The sequence below is a fragment of the Paramormyrops kingsleyae genome, chromosome 6 (genome assembly GCF_048594095.1).
Source record: "Paramormyrops kingsleyae isolate MSU_618 chromosome 6, PKINGS_0.4, whole genome shotgun sequence".
Lineage (NCBI taxonomy): Eukaryota > Metazoa > Chordata > Actinopteri > Osteoglossiformes > Mormyridae > Paramormyrops > Paramormyrops kingsleyae.
Genome location: NC_132802.1, coordinates 14,383,209 through 14,402,161, shown reverse-complemented (window position 1 = coordinate 14,402,161; position 18,953 = coordinate 14,383,209). Strand labels below are relative to the sequence as shown.

The 18,953-nt window shown below is 46.0% G+C and overlaps 1 protein-coding gene across 7 annotated transcripts in view; it reads left to right on the top strand.

Moving 5' to 3' along the window:
- Positions 1 to 18,953, top strand: part of uvrag (UV radiation resistance associated gene) — a 74,104-nt gene that overhangs the window by 36,306 nt on the left and 18,845 nt on the right. For all 7 annotated transcript variants that reach the window (XR_011992179.1, XR_011992178.1, XR_011992177.1 and 4 more), the window contains 2 exons: positions 741 to 906; positions 10,287 to 10,362. Coding sequence is in view for 4 of the 7 variants with exons in the window: in XM_023840196.2 (XP_023695964.1) it covers positions 741 to 906; positions 10,287 to 10,362 (242 nt within the window). In the remaining 3 variants the exon portion in view is untranslated. The remainder of the gene's footprint in view (positions 1 to 740; positions 907 to 10,286; positions 10,363 to 18,953) is intronic.

Here is an 18,953-nt window from a genome sequence, read left to right as displayed (position 1 = left end):
GCATATTCGTCCTCTGAACCAAACCAGGCATTATGCATCACTGCGAGATTATAATGCACGTCACATTCTTCTGGTTTCTTAGGATTTGTGGAACATGGTCAGGACATTACTAACGTTTTCTTTGGTAACATCCTGCACACATATGTGTTTCACTAAGAAAGAAAAAAAAAACAGACTTGTTTTTCCACTACAGGAAGAACTCGTGACTGTATATTAAAACATATGGAGCGGCCTGTTGTCAGACCAGCTGTGTCAGATACACCCTCTCCTACAGTACGTCTGTCAGCCTTCTTAGGTACTCTGAAGGATTTTTTTTTTTTCCATCAAGTTAAAAATGAGAGAAACTAACAGCGGAGCCTGGCTCCTGAGCAGAATTACCCAGGTCTCGACATGGGGACCCCCTCAGCAGGTTAGGATGCCATGCCCATTATTGGAAGGTTGCTAGTTCAAATCCTGGGGTCTTCAGGGTGGTTCCATTTTAGGGCCCTTGAGCTAGACCCTTTATCCCAAGGATTGTCTGACTCTGCTCTTTCAATTTTGTGTTGTTTTAGATTAAAGTGTCTGCTGTATAAATAAATGTACAGTATGTAAGTATAAATGAGAGTTTGGCGTGTTTAACAGCTCGGCGTGGAGTTTACGGTCTTTACTTCACCCTAATGTGAGACATGTAAGCGGAAAGTGACTTGCAGTTTATCCCTTCTCCTTGCCCTCCCCCCCCCTCGCCCCTTTATGTTCTGCAGCAAAGGATGACGGGAGTGTAGCGGTTGCCCTTGGTTACACGGCACACCTGGTCCTGATGATTTCGTGCTTCCTGCAGATTCCGCTCAGGTATCCAGTGATCCACAAGGGATCTCGCTCGTCCATAAAGGATACCATCACTGACAAGCTGACGGAGAAGGAGAGAGAGTAAGAACTTTTCGTCATAATTGCTTTACCTTAATTTTGGCATTAGTATGTTATCTGATAGATACTCTTGTAGATGATTTTATTGGAATTCATGTGGCCTTGGCGACTCTGCTCCCTGCTGGGTGGGATTTATTCGCACTGGGGTTGCTGGGGAGCTTTAGTGGCTTAAAACAGTAACGCATTTGTTCTGGCATTTTTGTGGCTTTAAATGCAGTGCATTTTTATTATCGCAGTGCAGTGAGCAGCCTGGTTCAAAGCGGGACGCATGCGGATTGCTAGTTAACTAGCGTGCTGAGGGTCGGCCATTATGGGGGAGTTTTTTTTTAGGCACATCCAACCTGCTCTGTCTTCTCCTGCAAGCTGCAGACCCTCACGCAGTTAATGTGAAGTCATTAACCTGAGTGAAGCACTCGACACCTTTGTGAGGTCTGGGCCGGTTTTCTGATTCATCTGTGGTCCGACTTGAGCCTGAGCGCATGGCACCTGCAACCGCGACTCCCCGGTTCACGTTGGCCCATGTGCATCGGGGTGGCATATCCTGAGAACCCCCCCCCCCCCCCCCCCAAGTGAGACCGTTTGGGCCCCAGAGCTCTTCCTCTTTGTTGCCTTCATCTTGCTTTTCCTGACAATCACGTTGCGTCTGCACTAGCTTCTCTTTTCTGGCATCTTCCATGGCAAACGGATTCCGCAGGGCGATATTTCTTTCAGTGTGACCCATTGCCTGCCAAGTCGAACCTCTCCTCACACCTGTCGCTTTAGGGGGGTAAGCAAAATCTTCAAAGGACTAATAATTGTGGCCCTTTTTTATACTTTTTAATGGAGTAATTGGCATATGTTTGTCTAGTCATCATTGGCTGGTTTCCACCACTAACAAAAGCTGAATGCCATCGCGGCATCTTTCTTTGTAAAGTTTAATAAATCGTTTCTTTGTGTGTGAGATGAGGATGTTGCCGCTGAAGATACACACACGTGTGCGCCGGTCCTGGCTGTAAACTAATCCCGTCTGGTGCTTGCCGGCTGGGAATGCGCTCGGTTGTGGTTCGGCGCATGATGCATCGCTGCTGCTGCCCGGCAAAGACCCCAGATTTATTTGGGAAACTTTCAAGCCCACGTGTGTGAATCTGTGTGTCTGTGTGTGTGGTCCTGGAATACATTACATGGTGGGGACATTTGTGATAACTTATTTTGACGTTGTGGGGACCCTTTTTCAGTCCTCACAAGGGAAAAATACATTTTATAAAAATCTGTGATTGCAATAAAAAAAAAACTATAAATGACAAAAGACGTGGATGTTGTTTGGTTACTTATGTTTGGTTAGAGCTGGGTTGGGGTTAAGGTTGCCATTGTTTGGATTGGGGTTTTGCCCATAGAAATCAATGGATGATCCCCACAAAGATATGAACACTGGTGTGTGTGTGTGTGTGTGTGTGTGTGTGTGTGTGTGTGTGTGTTTGTGTGTGTGTTTGTGTGTGTATTTGTGTGTGTTTGTGTGTGTTTGTGTGTGTGTGTGTGTGTGTGTAACGCCTATAAGTCATGAGAAAGATGGCAGACTTCCAGCCTGTTACTGGCTCCCCGCAGCTTCTGGTCAGCAGACACCCTGCTTCGGCCCAGGCTGGCTGAGCGATCTTTACCGCGCGATTTCCCACAAAAAGCAACGGTATGATGTGAAGGAACTCCTCAAAGAGGCAGGCGTCGGTGTGCGGCTCAGCAGGTCACCTTTTCAGATCCTGTGGATGGACTCGTATCGCCGCCTGGCCCATGTGGAAAGACCTCAATGCTCCTGGCTGACCCCCCCACTTTCTCAGAATGTATGTCGCTTTGGATAAAAGCTTCTGCTAGATAAATAAAAAATGTAAGAGGCGTGGAAGGGGGGCAGTAAATCACCCACAGACAGGATGCTCTTTTCTCTATGAATTTGCAAGGTGGGTATTAATTGACTTCAATGTCATAGTTGTATTTTTTATTTTTTTATGGTGCGGATGCTTGTGAAGACTTATCCAATCATTTCAGAGAATCTGGACGGGTCAGAACACGTCCCCAGGCGTATCTGATAAGTCCCCGTATGCAGTGTGCATACAAAGAGGCGGGCAGCTTCTGAATCGCAAATAACCTTGTCAGCGTGAGCTTGTTTCTTTTTCGTGGGGCGTCTGTACTGCAAACCTGTACTTCTCTGTGATTTTCAAAGAGGATGTCTGAGGAGGAGAGCATTCTTGCGTGCCAATCGATCTGTTTACCACTCTTACTCACTATCTCCAGCCTGAAGGTGTGAGCTGTACCTGGTGTTTAGTGTTTACCCAAAAAGGATGGCTACCTGCAGATGACTCCACAATGTGAGGATGATATAGTAACCATGGCGACGAAAGATGCAGACTCAGGGTTCTCTTACATGAGAGTCTCGTAATTTTTGAATCGTTGGGTCTTCAATTATAGTGCTGGCTACTCCAGTGTAACTGTTATTTTCATCTGTTTTGCATCGTAACCAAGCATCACTGCAAGAAGTAACGCAACTTTGGGCTAATTATACGGGAGGTATGAGTGGTTTCGGTCGCCGAATCCGCATTCCGATTTCTTGTACTTGGGAAGCACTAATAAAAAAATTTACTTTGAAATCTAATTGTTGTAATCAGAATTTGACAGACGAGGACGTGCTTGAGTGTTTTCTCCCCTCCTGCCGTTTGATGCTGAATTAATAAGTGGAACTCCGGTGACGATAAGAGAAATCGTCTAGTCTGCCTCCTCCCTCTGACACGGCACCTTTGGGGCCCTCGTGGTTTACATTGGCCCAGGACCTCACAGCTGGCTTGGATTAATCCCCCCTTTTGTTTGCAAATGGCCTGCTTTTTTCGGTCGGTGTATTTCTCAGGTTTTGAAATGTTTGCAGGAAGGATTTCTTCTTTCAGCTCCATTTAAATAAATGTATTATTTCTGCTCGTACCCCACCTCCCCCCCATCTTGGACAAGGTTGACTTACCTTCCTCTGGGATGGGTGTTGTTATGAGATGTTTTTGAAATAGAGTTTAACCACACCACAAAACCGCTCAACCTAAATAAGGTAGGAGGCTGCGGTTCTCATTAAAACCCCCCCTCTGTGTCTCGATTTAATGCAAGCCCCCCATTGGAAACAGATGCTGAGAAAAGGGCAAGTCACCTGGTCGTTCTCATGTGTTAGTGACCTTTCTTATAAGCGAATCAGGTAGATCGATGACAATGCTTTACCTTGGGTGTCAACTGGGCTATCGTGAACGCACGTGTCGACGTCCACCCATCAGCCTCTCCAGGGTTTTAGGGAAAGAGAGAAAAGAAGCGCACAACCTTCTTCTCGAACGAGTGGAAGACTTGGAGAGGGTTATGTCTGGAAGGGCCAAATGGTTTGCTCTGTGGGACACCCAAAGCCTGGCTTCCCCAGTTTTTTTGTGCCAGTCTGTTATGAAATCAAGCATTTTGCATATTTTTTCGCTCAAGTGATAAAGGCCCTTGTTACGGTTACCCTGGGGATTACCACTCCTGGGTCTTAAAAGTGGTCATCTTTTGGTTACTGGTGCCAGTTGTTGAGCGTCAGAGGGATCATCTGTGGTCGCTATTCCTTGCGGACAGATTCCTTACACGTCAAATGCGGCTGATCTCGACCCATGGTTGTTTGCTATAACCGCTGGAAGTAGCCTGGTGAGTTAACACGTTATCCGAGACGGCGAGAAATCCTGGGCTTGGGGAGCCCGCAGTGGTTGAGCCCATCCATCTTGCGCCAAGAGTTATGGGTGGATGGAGTGGCTGCAGCTGGAAGACGGCTAAGCCTGAGCCCTGAGCTCTTCCTGGGGTACTGAATAACCCCGCCACCGTCCCATGGAGAGCCTAGATTTATACCCTCCCAACCAATAAAGCAGGATATTTACATGAACCGGATCATCTAAAATAAACCAGAAGGCCTATTACCCGGGTGTTTGCTGTGCCCCGACCAACGGCTCTCAGGTGTTAGTGAAGAGGACTGAATGTTCGAAGACCCCGTCTGCCCTACCTTCTAGTTTATTCTTTCCCAGTGTTATATCTCTGTTGTCAAATGATGTGCGTGAGACACAAGGCCATACGTCACCGGGAATGGTGGCGAGGATGAGAATCACGCTAATAAGCTACAGGCTGACGCATAGACGTGTCAAGTGGATGGAGGTGAAGATTTGTAGGGTGGCGTGGGAGGGAAGCATTGGTTGGTTTGCATTAGGGGGCATCTCATGTCGATTTGTCATCCAGACACCCTTAAGCAAATGGCCAACGAATGGACCCTACATGAGAGTAAAGGTATGGCCCATTGTCTCTATTTACAGATGTTACTTCTCTGATTGCTTCCTGAGCGCTTGTACAGTGATTCCCAAAAATGGGGGTACAGAAGTTTTAGCCAAATTATTCTGAAGTCGTTCTGTTTTTGTCTCATTTTGTTAATTAGAAGTGGAGGGGCATAATTCTGTGTGTATTGATTGGAGTGGCAGAAATCAAGCCATCCAGTAGACTAAGTAACACTCGTTGCCCTAGTGGGTTAATGCATCCCTGCTATTTTGCCTCCATCTGATGATTCTGAGGTGAGGTAATGAATGTCCTCATTATGAAGCAGGCATCATGGAAGAGAGAGTTCAAAGTCCCTCCACCTGGGACACATTATCTGCACCGAAGGTGCTCAAGGAAGGACGGCCCGCTGCTGGGGGGGGGGGGCCTCCGCCCTGCATCGTCGCGGCGAGCCCTGGGGGACCCCCGCCAGCCAGAACAAATTCCTTGGATGCAACGGTTCTTCACAACAGGTTGCACCCACATTTGGCTGGCCAGCTTCGGTCGAGGGTCTGATCACAGCTGGGCCCGCGATGTAATCCAGATGTACTGTGTGATCGAGAGCAGAGGAGGGCTGTTAAACCAAGATTTGCCTTTTTTTTTTTATTAGATGGCAGATTGAAGACATTGATTTGAAAGATGAAAAAAATATAAGGAGAGATTGACACACCATGACCATGGGGACTGAAAAATCTTAGCAGCAATGTGGTATTCTAGACTTCTGTTGGAATTGGAGAGTGCAGTGAGTTGGGGGGGGGGGGTGGTGGAGTTGGGGGGGGAGTGGGTGGGGGGGCAGGAGGCTTGTTACGGGGCTTAGAGCTCTGTTCCCATTGCTTAACGTTTGCCATGTGAATAGGGGTGTTGGGGCAGCCCCCCCACCCCCCAGGGTCACACACCAGGCACTGGGGCTATTGGCTGCTTTCTGACATGACACAGGCAGCAGCCTGATGCAGACTCGCTCGCTGTCAGGGTGGCGGGTCGGCCCGTAGGGGGAGCTGATCCCATAAGCCCCCAGATCGGGCCACGCCAGTTCGCTTGAGCGTGGAGCCGGATGTTCTCATCCCTTCGGCACGCTCCCTTGATCATTTTCATCGTTCGGGAATAATACTTTGCAGGCTCGCAGCTAAACTGGACATCCCGCATTCCCAGATTTAAGACGATGTGACGGGGGTGTGGAGTGTCATTATTCTTTTATTATTAAGGTTATAAAGGATGTTGGCAATTTGTATATTTTGTACCAGTCACACTCTAATTTTCAATAGATAGATAGGTAGGTGGATACATACTTTATTAATTTTAGAAGGAAATTGCTTATTTACAGCAGAACATACATTTAGACGGTAATAAACAGCGACAGTAAACAGTAAGTGACAATAAAAGTGTAAATGTCACAAAGTATTGCATGTAATTCCATAGTAAAGAAAAAAAACAAATAGCATTGCACAGTGGGTTGTCAACAAACGAATGTTCTGTGAATGTTTTATAGCTACGGTTTTAAGTATAATATCTTTCTCACTTTTAAGTAGTTAGTTCTGGTCACAAAAATAACCTGCTTTCTCCATTCCTGAGATTATGATCTGTGTTTGATTTCGATAAACACCTGAAAATGTTTTTTTTCTGAGGGTACAAATTAAAATTACGACCAAAAAGTGGGTCCCCACATATCATTATCGGATGTTTATTGTAACCTCAAGGACGGCACTGTACACCTCAGTGCAACACCTGTCATTACAGAAGGTGTTTGTGACAGATGCCGACCACGTTTTTTTGTCAGCCGTCGGTAATTACAGCCCCCGTGATTTAGATGGTTGCTGCCATCAGGTGTCACGCTTGATTCTGAACCTCAGCCCTTTAATTTTCACTCCTGAGCAGCTTAAATCACACATTAAAGTCATTCAAAGCTTTCTGGGAATTTCCTCTGCCCGGTGTGAGTGTAGGTTGAGGCTGGAATGAAGGTATGTCTGCGATGAGCAAAAACAACACTATCCCGTCCGATGTTATGTTAATTGTGATGTTTCGCAGTTTTTCAAATAGAAGAGGCGATGACACGTGAATGCTGCTCATATTTAAGAATTGTTCGGAAATTGTTCCGTGTTTTTGTGTTTTCAAAATGCTGTTGTAGAACCACGTTTGGAGTTACATGTGACGGTCATTATTCGATGTAAACCACACTCTCATTGGTTGGTTGTCCATACCATGAGCATCTGAGAACCTGAGAATCTACCTTTTGTCAAAAGACGAGGTTTGTTAGCCTGAATGGATGTTGAGTGGTGATGAAGGCTGCTCCTTTCATTAGGACAATGGGTCACTTCTAGTAACCGCACCCCCACCCCCCCTTCCAGTAACACATATCCAGAACTATGGGAGCCCAGTTCAACCTCTCTGATGGCTCTGGTCTGTAGAACTACATAGTGATCGCTCACTGAGAATCAAGGTGCTTGTCGTAATGAGCGCTATTGGCGGATGCTGTAAAAGCCTCACCTTAATGAAAGGCTCCAAGTCGTCCTCGACAGAGCTGAGATTTCTTGCAGGGGAGAGCAATCGCACAACCTTTCAGAGCGAAAGTTTTACATCAGTGCAATTTGAGGCCCATCCCAGAAGTTTAGAAATAACTCCACATCTCCCTGCTATCAAATTTTACTGCAGCCTGAAAAGAACTTCCCTCTAAATCATCAGTGGCATGAATCAGCCGATGTGTAAATATCCCATTTCACAAAAGCCATTTTCTCTAGAAACCACGTTTGAAAGAGCCACTCGACATTTTCCTCATTAACTATAGATTTATGCTCCTGCGGCAGTCTCGGTACGCGTGATGGGAGAAGTTTGGCATGACAAGGATGAGGAACGCCACTGGAGAGATCACGAGGACATCACGTTGGATTGTCACGTTGCATTTCACCTCGCGTCCTGCACATCGTACAAACCAAGATGAGTCTTAAGTGGAAACACCCGGTACAGGGACCTCAGCATCCATACTGATCTTACATCTCGTCAGATGTAATTTGCGATGTTCGTCGTCATGGACTCAGAGATGTTCCCCGTAATGTTAAATCCAAAAATGGTCCTGAGAAAGTGCCCTGATGAACTCCGGTTTTGGGGGAAAGAGACAGAAAAGGCTGGCTCCCCTTTCTCAATGGGCCCCCATGTGCTTTGAGCAGAAGGTAATTGAACACAGGAGCGACGTGACTCCAGACCGGAGGATGGGGGGGGGGGCACCGCCCAGCTGAAGGCGGCCCGTGCCCCGAGGAGTGATGGAGCGCCGCTGAAGCCCGGAAGGCTGATTGTAATCCGCTTTATCCTCGTTGTGTAACAGATTGTTTCACCACACCAGCCAAGCTCAGTCGAGTGATAAAAAGACAGGAGAAGAAAACAAGTGTTCTCCATCTCCGATCAGCCCAGAGGCCTCCTCGGCCCTGTAATATAAGTTTTAATAAATAACGTAATAATACGTTTTACTTGATGTCCCGCGAGGAATTCCCGGTGCTTGGTGAACTGGGGACTCTGATCACAGCAGTCTGAAGTTAATTACGGAAGTTAATGCGGAAATGAAAATGTGTGGATGCTGGTTCGGATCTGCTGGATCTTTCGATCGCTCATTCACGAGATACATATCGAATTCTATTCCCCTCATGCTGCAAGTGTGGATAGTTTGAAGGTTTTCTTTCCTTGCACTTTCTGTTGGCGAGTGTGATCCATTTCCCCCAAAAAACAGGCCTCCTCTTCTTTCTGGACCCACGTCTGTTCCGGATTGTTCCACCAGGGTGCTGCCTGCATCCCATTATGCTGATCACCTTTCCCTCAGGCCCAGTAATCACTTTGGTCTCATTTGCTCGTCCCACAGTGTCCCTCTATACCCGGAGGCATCCTTTCTGTTGTGTTCGGCACTCTGAGTTACCTCACTCCAATCTATTCCATCCTTCTTCGATTAGCTAACACCACCCCCCCCCCCCCCCCAACATCCAGTGCCATCTCATGCTCCATCTCCTACGAAAGGGCTTTTGCTTTACTTCAAGGTCAAGAAGGCAGCTGGCTTTTAACAGAAATACAGAAGTAGTCTTGTTAGGTTGTTGCTTTGTTTGGTAGGTGTGTAGCCCTCGCTGTGGTTCTGCTTACCCTTGTACCGGGCCATTCGCTTGAAGCTCAGCCAGCACTTGTGCTTATTCGACTTCTTGACAATTGTACATTTGTAATGTGCTGTTCGCCTCACTTGTAAGTCGCTTTGGATACAAGCGCATGCTAAATAAATATAAAATAAGTACGCAGGAGGAGGCCCGGGAAGGTCTGTGAAGGCGATGAGTTGGGCCCGCTATGACCGGTGGGCGATTGCCACATGCCTTCCACACACGTGTAACACGGAGATTTACATGCAGCCATGGCTGTTTCGCTGGGGACGGGTGGCGGGCCGGCCGTCCTGCTCGGGGCAGCACTGTTCCGAGCCACACGTCCTCCAGCAAAGTGCTAATGACAGCCCTCTTTTATTGGGAAAGGCGGTCGTCCTGGAAGGCGGGAACCGGATAGACCAGGGGCCATCCGTCCACCTGGCGCTCTGGAGTGCTGGAACATTCCGCTGTCGCTGGGAAAGTTGGAATTTCCCAAGCTAGAGTTTTTATGCTGGTGGAACGGAAGGACAAGCTATGAATTCTGGGTCAAGAGGAGTTTTGGTCATGGATTAAAGGGTTGCGGAATTTTATTGTTGCATATTCTTTTTAATATATATCCTGGGGTGCACAGCACTGGTTTGATTGGCTTTGTACTTGACTTACAATTGGCTTTTGTGTTTTTTGAGCCCTTGAATACCCACAGCTCTCTATAAATAATGATGCTGTAAGGCCTTGTCAGCACAGGAGATCAGACTGGGTATTCATTGTATGCTGCTGTTTTGTAGATCACTCTTACTACAGCAATACATTTAAGGTTCCACACCAAGCTTGTCCTTCATTGAGCTGGAACGTCACAACCCAGACAGTCTGGAAGCGAAGGGGAAGTCCGAGATCGGTGGCGTTTCTGATGTCTGTGCTGCAGATATGGATACGGTTTCCTAAACCCACCCGTCTCTCCATATCTCTCAGGTTTCCTCTGTATCCGAGAGGAGAGCGCTTTCAGTTTGAGTACGGCGTCTACCTTCTCAACAAGAATATCGCACAGGTGAGCACTCTTCCTCATTCACTTTTCACACTTGAAATGTGTTACATCCATCCAACAATCCATCCATTTTGTAAAAAGAAAAAAAAAGCCAGTTGAGGATGAATGTTGCCTTATTTTGACTGAATAAATAAAAAGGCATTGATATGAACTTCCTAAACAGAAATCACATCAGCTTTTCTACTCATATATTTTTGTAATCCTCCCAGTTCTTATCTTGTGCCTCTGGAACTGGTGAGTGTGTGTCTGTACGCTTGTGTGTGTCTGTAAATGTATGTGAAGGTGCAAACACAGGCTGAAGGTCTTGAGCTGTAATTTTCACTGATTTTTCTGGAAGCCCAGGTTTGGCCACATTCAGACTGTAGGAACTGTAGCTGAAAATGACGGCCTGGTGATCTTTGCCCCAAAATCATTAAGCACCGCATTTAAGTCAGCATTCCATCCTAGTGCTTTAAACCTAACACCTGATCACTGAAGGCTAGGAGGTCGCGTGTTTGAGAATGTTAACCCCCCTCGCACCCCCAAACCCTCTTCAGAAGACTAACTATTTGCTGATTTTATGGTTCAGACAGTTTTTGATAAACATTCAAAGTTGTCGAAATAAGACAGATTTAATGTCCCTAGGACAGAATGCTTCTTTTTTTAAAATTTGCAATTTTTGTAGCTATTTAGTTTTGACTAAATGCTGTCTAAAGTCGAAGGTGCCCTGGTATTTTGGTGAATGTGAAGTTACGCTGCTCATTCAGAGGTTTCGCCCGCTGAGTTTGACGCTTTACAGATGGGCTGCGTGTTATAATGGGAGGAAGGGGGCAGTGTCTTCCTTACCATTGACGTGCACTGTACCCGGAAGGCGATCTCGGTGCCATTTTCCGCAGGCTGTTAATCAGCAGCTGGTGTGAGAGGCCTGCTAAGGAATGACTCACAGCGGATGTTTCCTCCTCGCTGTCCGAGGGTGTCGAGAGGGACGCAGGCGTCTTGGAGTTCAGTGTGTGGCCTTTAATGGGAACTGGTGCTGTGCACCTGAGGCTATGAGGTTTATTAGCAGCGACGGGCTAATGGCTGCCGCTCTCGCTCATCTGCGTTTCTCATGCTGAAGGTTCCTCACATGTGAAAGCGTTTGAGAGCCCCTTCGGGCCGCTCCGGGGCCGCCGCTGTGTGGCAAGGCGCGCTGTTTGTCTATCGCAAATTAATGGGCCAAACATGAAGGCCGCTCGGGGGAGAGGGTAGGGTGCAGATGCTCAGCCAGAACCCCCGCACAGCGAGTAGAAGCAGGACCGTGTCGACTCGACCACGTCTTTCCCAGTCACATGATCATGCCGGACAAAGCTCGGTATGAAATGGACTTTGGATCTATGTGTGAGACCAGGATTCCGTTCTGCAAAGCATAGGGTGTGTGAAAACACATTAGATGTACTTTTTTTTTTTTTTAAAACCAAGAGAGTACAAGTTGCAGATGCACCTCGAAGCAAGTCAAACCTGCTTTCTTCCTTATTTCCTGTTTTCCTGTTTTTGTTTTGTTTGTCTTTAGTGGATTTCCACCCTAACCCTGTTGTGCCGGTTGCCACGACAATTCTGAACATGTGTGCCGTGGGCATCAAAGGCAGTGAGGAAGTTCCTCACCTGGGCTGCCAACTGCCCCCCCGATAAGATCTGCTTTCCCTCAAAGCAGGCCTGCCATCCGTAACGTTCTCATAGGTGCCACGGCAATCCGAGAGTGCTTGGGACTTCATTACCAAAAAAACACATTTTTATTCACGTATTTATTCATTTATGTTATGGCTGGCTGTTCTGTCTGTTTCCCTGGAGATGAAAGGCGACACTGACCAGGCGCCTCATAGCTGCTAAAACGAACGTCCGTTTGAAGGGCTTGCCTGATGTTAGCCAGGTCTGATGTTCCGATTCATTGCAGACCTGACAGACACGTCGTCCTCCTATAAAAGTCCTGAATTTTAATTTATTCCCAGCCACGTGTAGAGCTTTAACTAGCAGAGTAAGCTGTAAGTTAAAGGGTAAATTTTTTGCTTTGGACAAATAAATATGCAGTCAGTTGAATGTACTTAAAACAGCTAAAGCAGTGTTTCTTAACCCAGTCCTTGGGGACAGTCCACATTTTGCTCAAGCACACCTGAATCAAACAATGAACCACCAAAAAGCTGGTTCAGGAGTGTTGTGAGCTGGGAGGGAGCGAGAATGTGGACTGTCTGGGGGATCCCGTGGACCGGGTTCAGCAACGCTGGGTTATGATTGGACAATTGTGTGTGATGACGATGTATTATATGTATCAGTGTGCTATATATGTTTGGGGCACCCCCAGCATCCCTCGTCTGCGATCTGGGAAAGTTACTTACGGCGTAGTTTTGAGTTACAGTTGAGAGTGTCTACCGGCTCCCTGCTTAATCCCGAAGTTTTCGCCTGCTTTCATTTTGACCGAGTTTGACATTCTTCTGTGGGGTTACTGTATGGGTCCACTTAATTCCAGTGGGTTTATTAGGAAATAGCCGCCTTATTGACCCCATATATTTAAGAACCGGTATCTGTTTCCGATGTAATGCAATTTATTAATAGGCCAGTTTGAGGGCTGGTTGTCATTATTCTGTTTTGAGAGTCATAATATGCTCCTGAATTAGCCTGCCATGGATCTGTGTGCCGGCCTGTTGAAAAAAGCCAGAGATCTGGTTTCACTGCAGTTTCTGTCATGGATGTGATAGAGTAAACATATATCTTTTATTAAATTGCTCTGCATGCTCCGTTTGAAACTGATACAGGGTCATTGGCAAAGAGCGGCGCAGCGGGGGGGGGGCCTTTGAAGTGCTGGCCACCTGAATATGTTGTGTTTATTTGTGCTGTATCGCGTATCAGGGGTAACCGGACACTGTAAGTCAGGTGTAAGTAGCTCCTACAGTATGTTGTTTTTGGTATCGTTCAGGTAATGAGCCCCGTTTGTTTGTTTGTTTGTTTGTTTGTTTTTGTTTGTATGTACTTTCTCCTCAGTCTCTCCATCTCTTCCACAGACCTTTTATTCCAGATGGAGGCGCTAGAGTGCACACCTGCTTCCTTTTATGATAACATGCCACTGAATTACATTTAATTCACTGAATTTGAAAGCGAAACAGGCCCAGGTGCCTTTTGGTTTGACGCATGGTGTTTCCTCCTCAAACTGGTGTGTGCTTGTGAGTCCGTTTTCCCCCTTCTGGGGGGGATAATTGCATGTGCGCAGACTTCTGGCCCAGCCGTTGTCACCAGACAGACTTGCTTTGCCCAGCCTCGGTCCTCTGGTATGGAGTATGAAACAAGATGAGTTGAAAATAAATCAGCTGAACCAATGCAGACAAATTACACATATTGGTGAATTTATCCAGAAATGTAACACTCTGGAATGGCTTCACGTGTAGCTTTGGCCCTGTTATTATTTATAAGCCAGCATGTGGAATGTATTATATATGACTACAACATACATGAATACCAACGCGTTGGTAATTGGCGCCTGTCACTGAAATCCCAGGGTATCGCTTTCCTGGGAGAGGGAACAACACGGATTGTTGAGACTTGGCGCCGTTCTTTGAATAAGATGCGTGATGACCCTTGGATGGCAGCGGTCAAGGAGCTCCACAGGAATGGGATCCACAGCCTTGAGACCTCACCATATTAGTAGTGGTCTCCATCATGATCTGAAGATGCACACCTCTCCCTTGAGACTTACCTGTGATTAAATAAGAGCCATAATACTTTGGGGGATCCTGTGTCACCACTTGGAATTTTTCATCAGTTATTGTATTGGATCGAGGGGGATGTTGGGTGCAGAAATTGGGCCTTGACGTATTTACTGTATCAAGGCCCAATTTGTCAGCGTTCACCCTTCTGTGATGCAAGGCTAACCTTGACAAGGCTCACACAGACCCATTCGCTGAGGGCTACCTGCACTTGGTCTAACTTTAACCTTAGCGGTGCGTTGGCCTGCTGGCTCAGAGGACCTCTCCCTCAGAAAGTCAAGCATGGACTCGTGGCCGGGGAAAGCTGTGAGATTCTTGGCACGAGAGGGGTCCGTGGTCATTATCTCACCTGATTGCACTCGGATAGAAACCGTATGAACCAGCCATGAGTGTGAGCAGGAATGGAACATGGACCTCCATATCTTGCTTTCTTTGGAACATACCACTAAATAATATGAGAATTGGCTAAATTCTGGAATGTTCTAATGCCCTTAAATTATTTTCAGCTATTACCTTATTTCCTTTTCATGTATTTACCTTAATAAGGACTTCATCGGGGACACAACACCGCCTTGTGACAGGAATAGACTAACAGCCATTTACTGTCGGCACTAATTTTCTGCCTTTTTTATGTGCTTGATGGAAGCCTTTCCCAATGTTATATCATGTACTTAACCAACAGAGACTGAATTGAATTGAGTGCCTCTGAGTTAACGCTTTGCCTTTGGTTTGCTTGCATCCCCTTCCTGACCGTTGGGACAGACCGTTTCTGATACAGTTGTCAATCAGCTTTATATGCCAGGTGGTGAAATATCGGCATGGTGCTGAATGAGTTTGTTGTGATTAGCGTCATGGGGTCACTTCCGGACACATCAAAGTGTGGCCAAGTTTATGGATCCGGTCTGGTATGCACAAATATAGCCCTCTGCCTAAGATGAGCTCAATTCCCAGAATGCACTCTATTCATTATTCAAATGTGCATTGAAAGCCTGGCATTCAGTGAAAGGGCCGAGTCTTGTCTGTTTACCTTGTTGTCTGTAATTAAAGTCAGGCAGGTAAATAAGAGGCAGAAAATGTCCCGTGTGATTTTTCAGTTAAATGCACCGAACGTTGGCATAATATTTAGAAGTAGCTATTCTAGTTCCTAGCCCTCCTGTCCGGCGGAGACTTGTGGTCCGTGACTCACCCCGACGTGGTGCGAGCAGCTTCCCAAAAGTAGACTGTTGCCTCCGCGTGTTCCCCAGCCTACCCGCCCAAGAAAAGCCTCGTGCACAAACAGCCTGTGTCCCAGGTCCTCATGTGGTGGAGGCTGTGTTCATCTTCCCCATCCCGTCGACCAGCAAATGGTCTCCACTGAACAGGTCCAGGCCAACCTATTTCCATTTCCTGTTCTAACACTGACCCTTGAATTTGGCATTTGAAAGTCTAAATTTTCTGTTTATTTATTTGGGACACTGGAGTTTGCTTTTTTCTTTAGATGTTTTGCATTAGTACACTTAGAGCAATCAGTCTGGATGGACCAAATCTGCCTTTCAGCATTTATACGTCTGGCTTTATGTAGTTGTTTATTAATTTCTTGCTAGAATATTCAGGAACAAATTTGATAGGTAAATTATTTTACATCCTAGGTGTTAAAAACCTCTTTGCATTTTCCAGAAAATGTTTGCCTTTTAATATAAAGTTTTAGGCAGTAAAATATTTTTGGCATTGCATGACAGGATTAACGGAAGCCACGGAAAAGGATGCCTGGTATTTATAACAGATCTTAAAATAACGGTTTGAAATAACGGAACGTTCCGGTGTTAAAGGAGTGTCCCTTGGGCGGTTTGTACGTCGGAAGGTGGTGGCATCCATAAATATTGTACATTATACATGAAATATCTTTATATTGGTTGCCCACCAGGCCCTAAAATAATCTGGTGTCCTTCCACTGACTGTGACTGTAAACAGAACTGGAAATTCACAGTGCTCCACTAAAACCAGAAATACAGTTTTAAAGCAGAATTCACAGGTATGGTGAAATCTATATGCACCTTATAGACATTGGTCTGAGACACTAGTGTTTTCACTCTCCCTGAAATAAGCAAAGCGTAAAATGCAGCTGGAGGATAAATGATTGCATGTTATGTTTCTGTTCTTAATATGAACTTTTTGCTTTATTGTCAAAGCAAGTTGAAACTGGTGGTAATTAATGACATGGTGCATGTCAGGCTTTTGGCCCAAAGGCTTGATCGGTGGTTTCTTTCTGTTTTTTTTTTTTTTCCTGTATTCGTCAAACACAGCCAAGGTTAATGCGCACCATCGCGGAGAGACGTCCGGTCTGGCTACTGAACTCATGTTCGCTAAACAAACTAGTCAGCTTGACTCCTATGGGATGTGTGCTAATGAGCCAAGGCGAGGGCCTCATCTGAAACGTCGAGGAGCCGCTGTGATTGGCTGCTTGTGGCCACCGGTCCCCAAAGCAGCCTGTTATCGCACATAAATACTTACCCGCATGCTTTATACTGTTAGTCACTTTGTCTGTTCTTGCCAGATGCCTTTCAGATTTGACTGCGGGTTCCATCCTGGCTGTGCGTATACGTCAGGTAGAGCTGGGATGTTAAACTTACCGTGGAGACACTCAGCCATCCCCCAGGAACGACCGGTACCTCAGGCTAGTGGATCTCAGAGCCTGATGGGAAACGTCAGCTGACCTTTCCCCAGCTACCAATTGTGTCTGGCACATCAGACCATGTGACCCACATTATGCAGCCATCCTGGGGGTGGCAACCAAGGCCCATTCGCCTACCAGCAGCGCAGAGAATTGACGACTTTGCATAGAGGCTGTTTCCATCTGCGCAGCTAGAGCAGCTGGCCCTGGCAGAGGTCCCAAGCCAAGCCGGTGATTTATGCACATATCTGGGGCTGCAGTTTATATGTCACCGGCCTGCGGTTTCCAGTTTAATGTCTCTAAGCCGAAATGTGGCCCTTGCAACTCTGCGATTATGTCTCTTCTGAGTTTTATTGGAATTCCTCTGTACAGCCACCTATTGCTGCTTTATGAAACACTTAAATTGTCTTAATTGAATTTCCACGGTTTTGAGGTTGGAGGAAAAGGTTTGCTTATCACAGAAGAAGTGCCAAATGAACCTAGTTCACAAAACATCCGCTCAGAAGGAAAGGACATTCCTCCCAACGGCGCGCACGGCCAGCAAGGAAGCTGATGGTGCATCGGTGAGCCAGAGTGCGACCTGCAGTGATTTGCATGTGTCTTTATAAACCACAGTTTTATATGCAGTTCATCCCTTCCAAACTCGGCACCTTCCCAGCACATATCAGTCATTTGGCAAGCTTTGGGAGATCCTGACTTCTCACAAGGCTCAAATCATGTCCCATATATCGTACGCTATAAAGATTTACTCCCAAAATATGGCTAATGGATTAAAATGGTTTATAATGCTTAACGACTTGTTTAAAATGATGAATGGGCTGGTCAGATTTTTTTCAACATAGTGACCACTGTATTATGGTATTATTTTGTAATAATACTATTGTATTACAATGGATTTCTCCCAGAAAACAGTTTTAATGTTTTTCTCTTCTTGCATGAAAAATTCATATGCTTCAGCAGTTGAAACAACCTCACGACCAGATTATTTTCATTCTACCCTGCAGACAGAACGTTTTTGAGGAAAACTGAGCTTAGAGCATCAGGAAAGTGTTGGCTGTAATATGGAGTCATTTACTTAATAGCTTGGCTGGTGTTTACATCTGTTTGGAATTTGTAGCTAACCAGCATGTTAAAAGTGTCTGGTCTGGTCTTTGTTTTCCCTTGCTGTGATGTTTTCAAGCCAATTTCTGTAAAACCCTCTTCAGTATCAATAACCTCAAGTCTTTCCCTGTCCAACTACGGGAAGAGAGATGGGTTATATAGCATCTGAGCAGTGTTGAAGGAAAACAAATATGGCTACATAAAGGTTGGATAAGATTAAAAGGCCTTGCATGCTTTGTGGCAGATTATTAAGTTCTTGTGTTTTCTGAGGCATGCTTGAGATTTGTCAGATCGCGGCTGAGATCTTTAAAATCAACTCTCAAATCAGCATGTCTTGGCTGGGGCTGTATTTCTTGTACATGTGCAAGGAAACTGAGACCTTTAACAAAAGAAAATAATCCCGTGTAGAAGTTCAACCTGCCAACCAAAGATCTTTTCGTTCCTTCTCAAATTTCATAAAATCAAATGGAAGAACACCACGTTATTTAATATCTCAGACCAAGATGGCCACCCTTTCTGTTCAATAAGGCTAACCTTGTATCAGGCTACAAAGGCAGACATAACACCGCTGCCTTTCTTGTCACTTGACGTGGCTACCTGCCTGTCACAGCGAAACGCCGCTCATCTGCTTGATATTTGAATGGTGTCAGCAGTCCTACAGCGTGCATGTCGGGATTTCGTGCCATGAGGTACTTGTTAGCGCTACTCTGAACGTTAAGTCTCCCTCTGACACGTGAATCTACTTTTTTTATGCAGAGGAAAGTAAAATAAAATGAGTAAATATGCCTATTTATGTGCCAGCAGTTACATTCCTCAAATCCCCTGTGCCTCAGACTCTCGAGGTGTGGATGAAATCCCACCAAGCCACTGAAGAGGTATCCTACCTCTCCTCAAGAACGATTGTTCCTTCTCTGGAAAGCAAGGATTATGGATTACAACAGAGCCCTTATGACATACTGTCCTTGGGTGGTAAACTCTTGGAATCCTCTCTAGTGAAGAGATTGGCAAGCTTCATTACCATTCACCATCTCTTGTTTTTTGAGCCTGTGTAAACAACCTTGTGTTGGCAATGCAGGCAGCAAACGCTGGCCATTAAGCAGACATCTAACGCTTGTTATACGACTCGGCCGTTT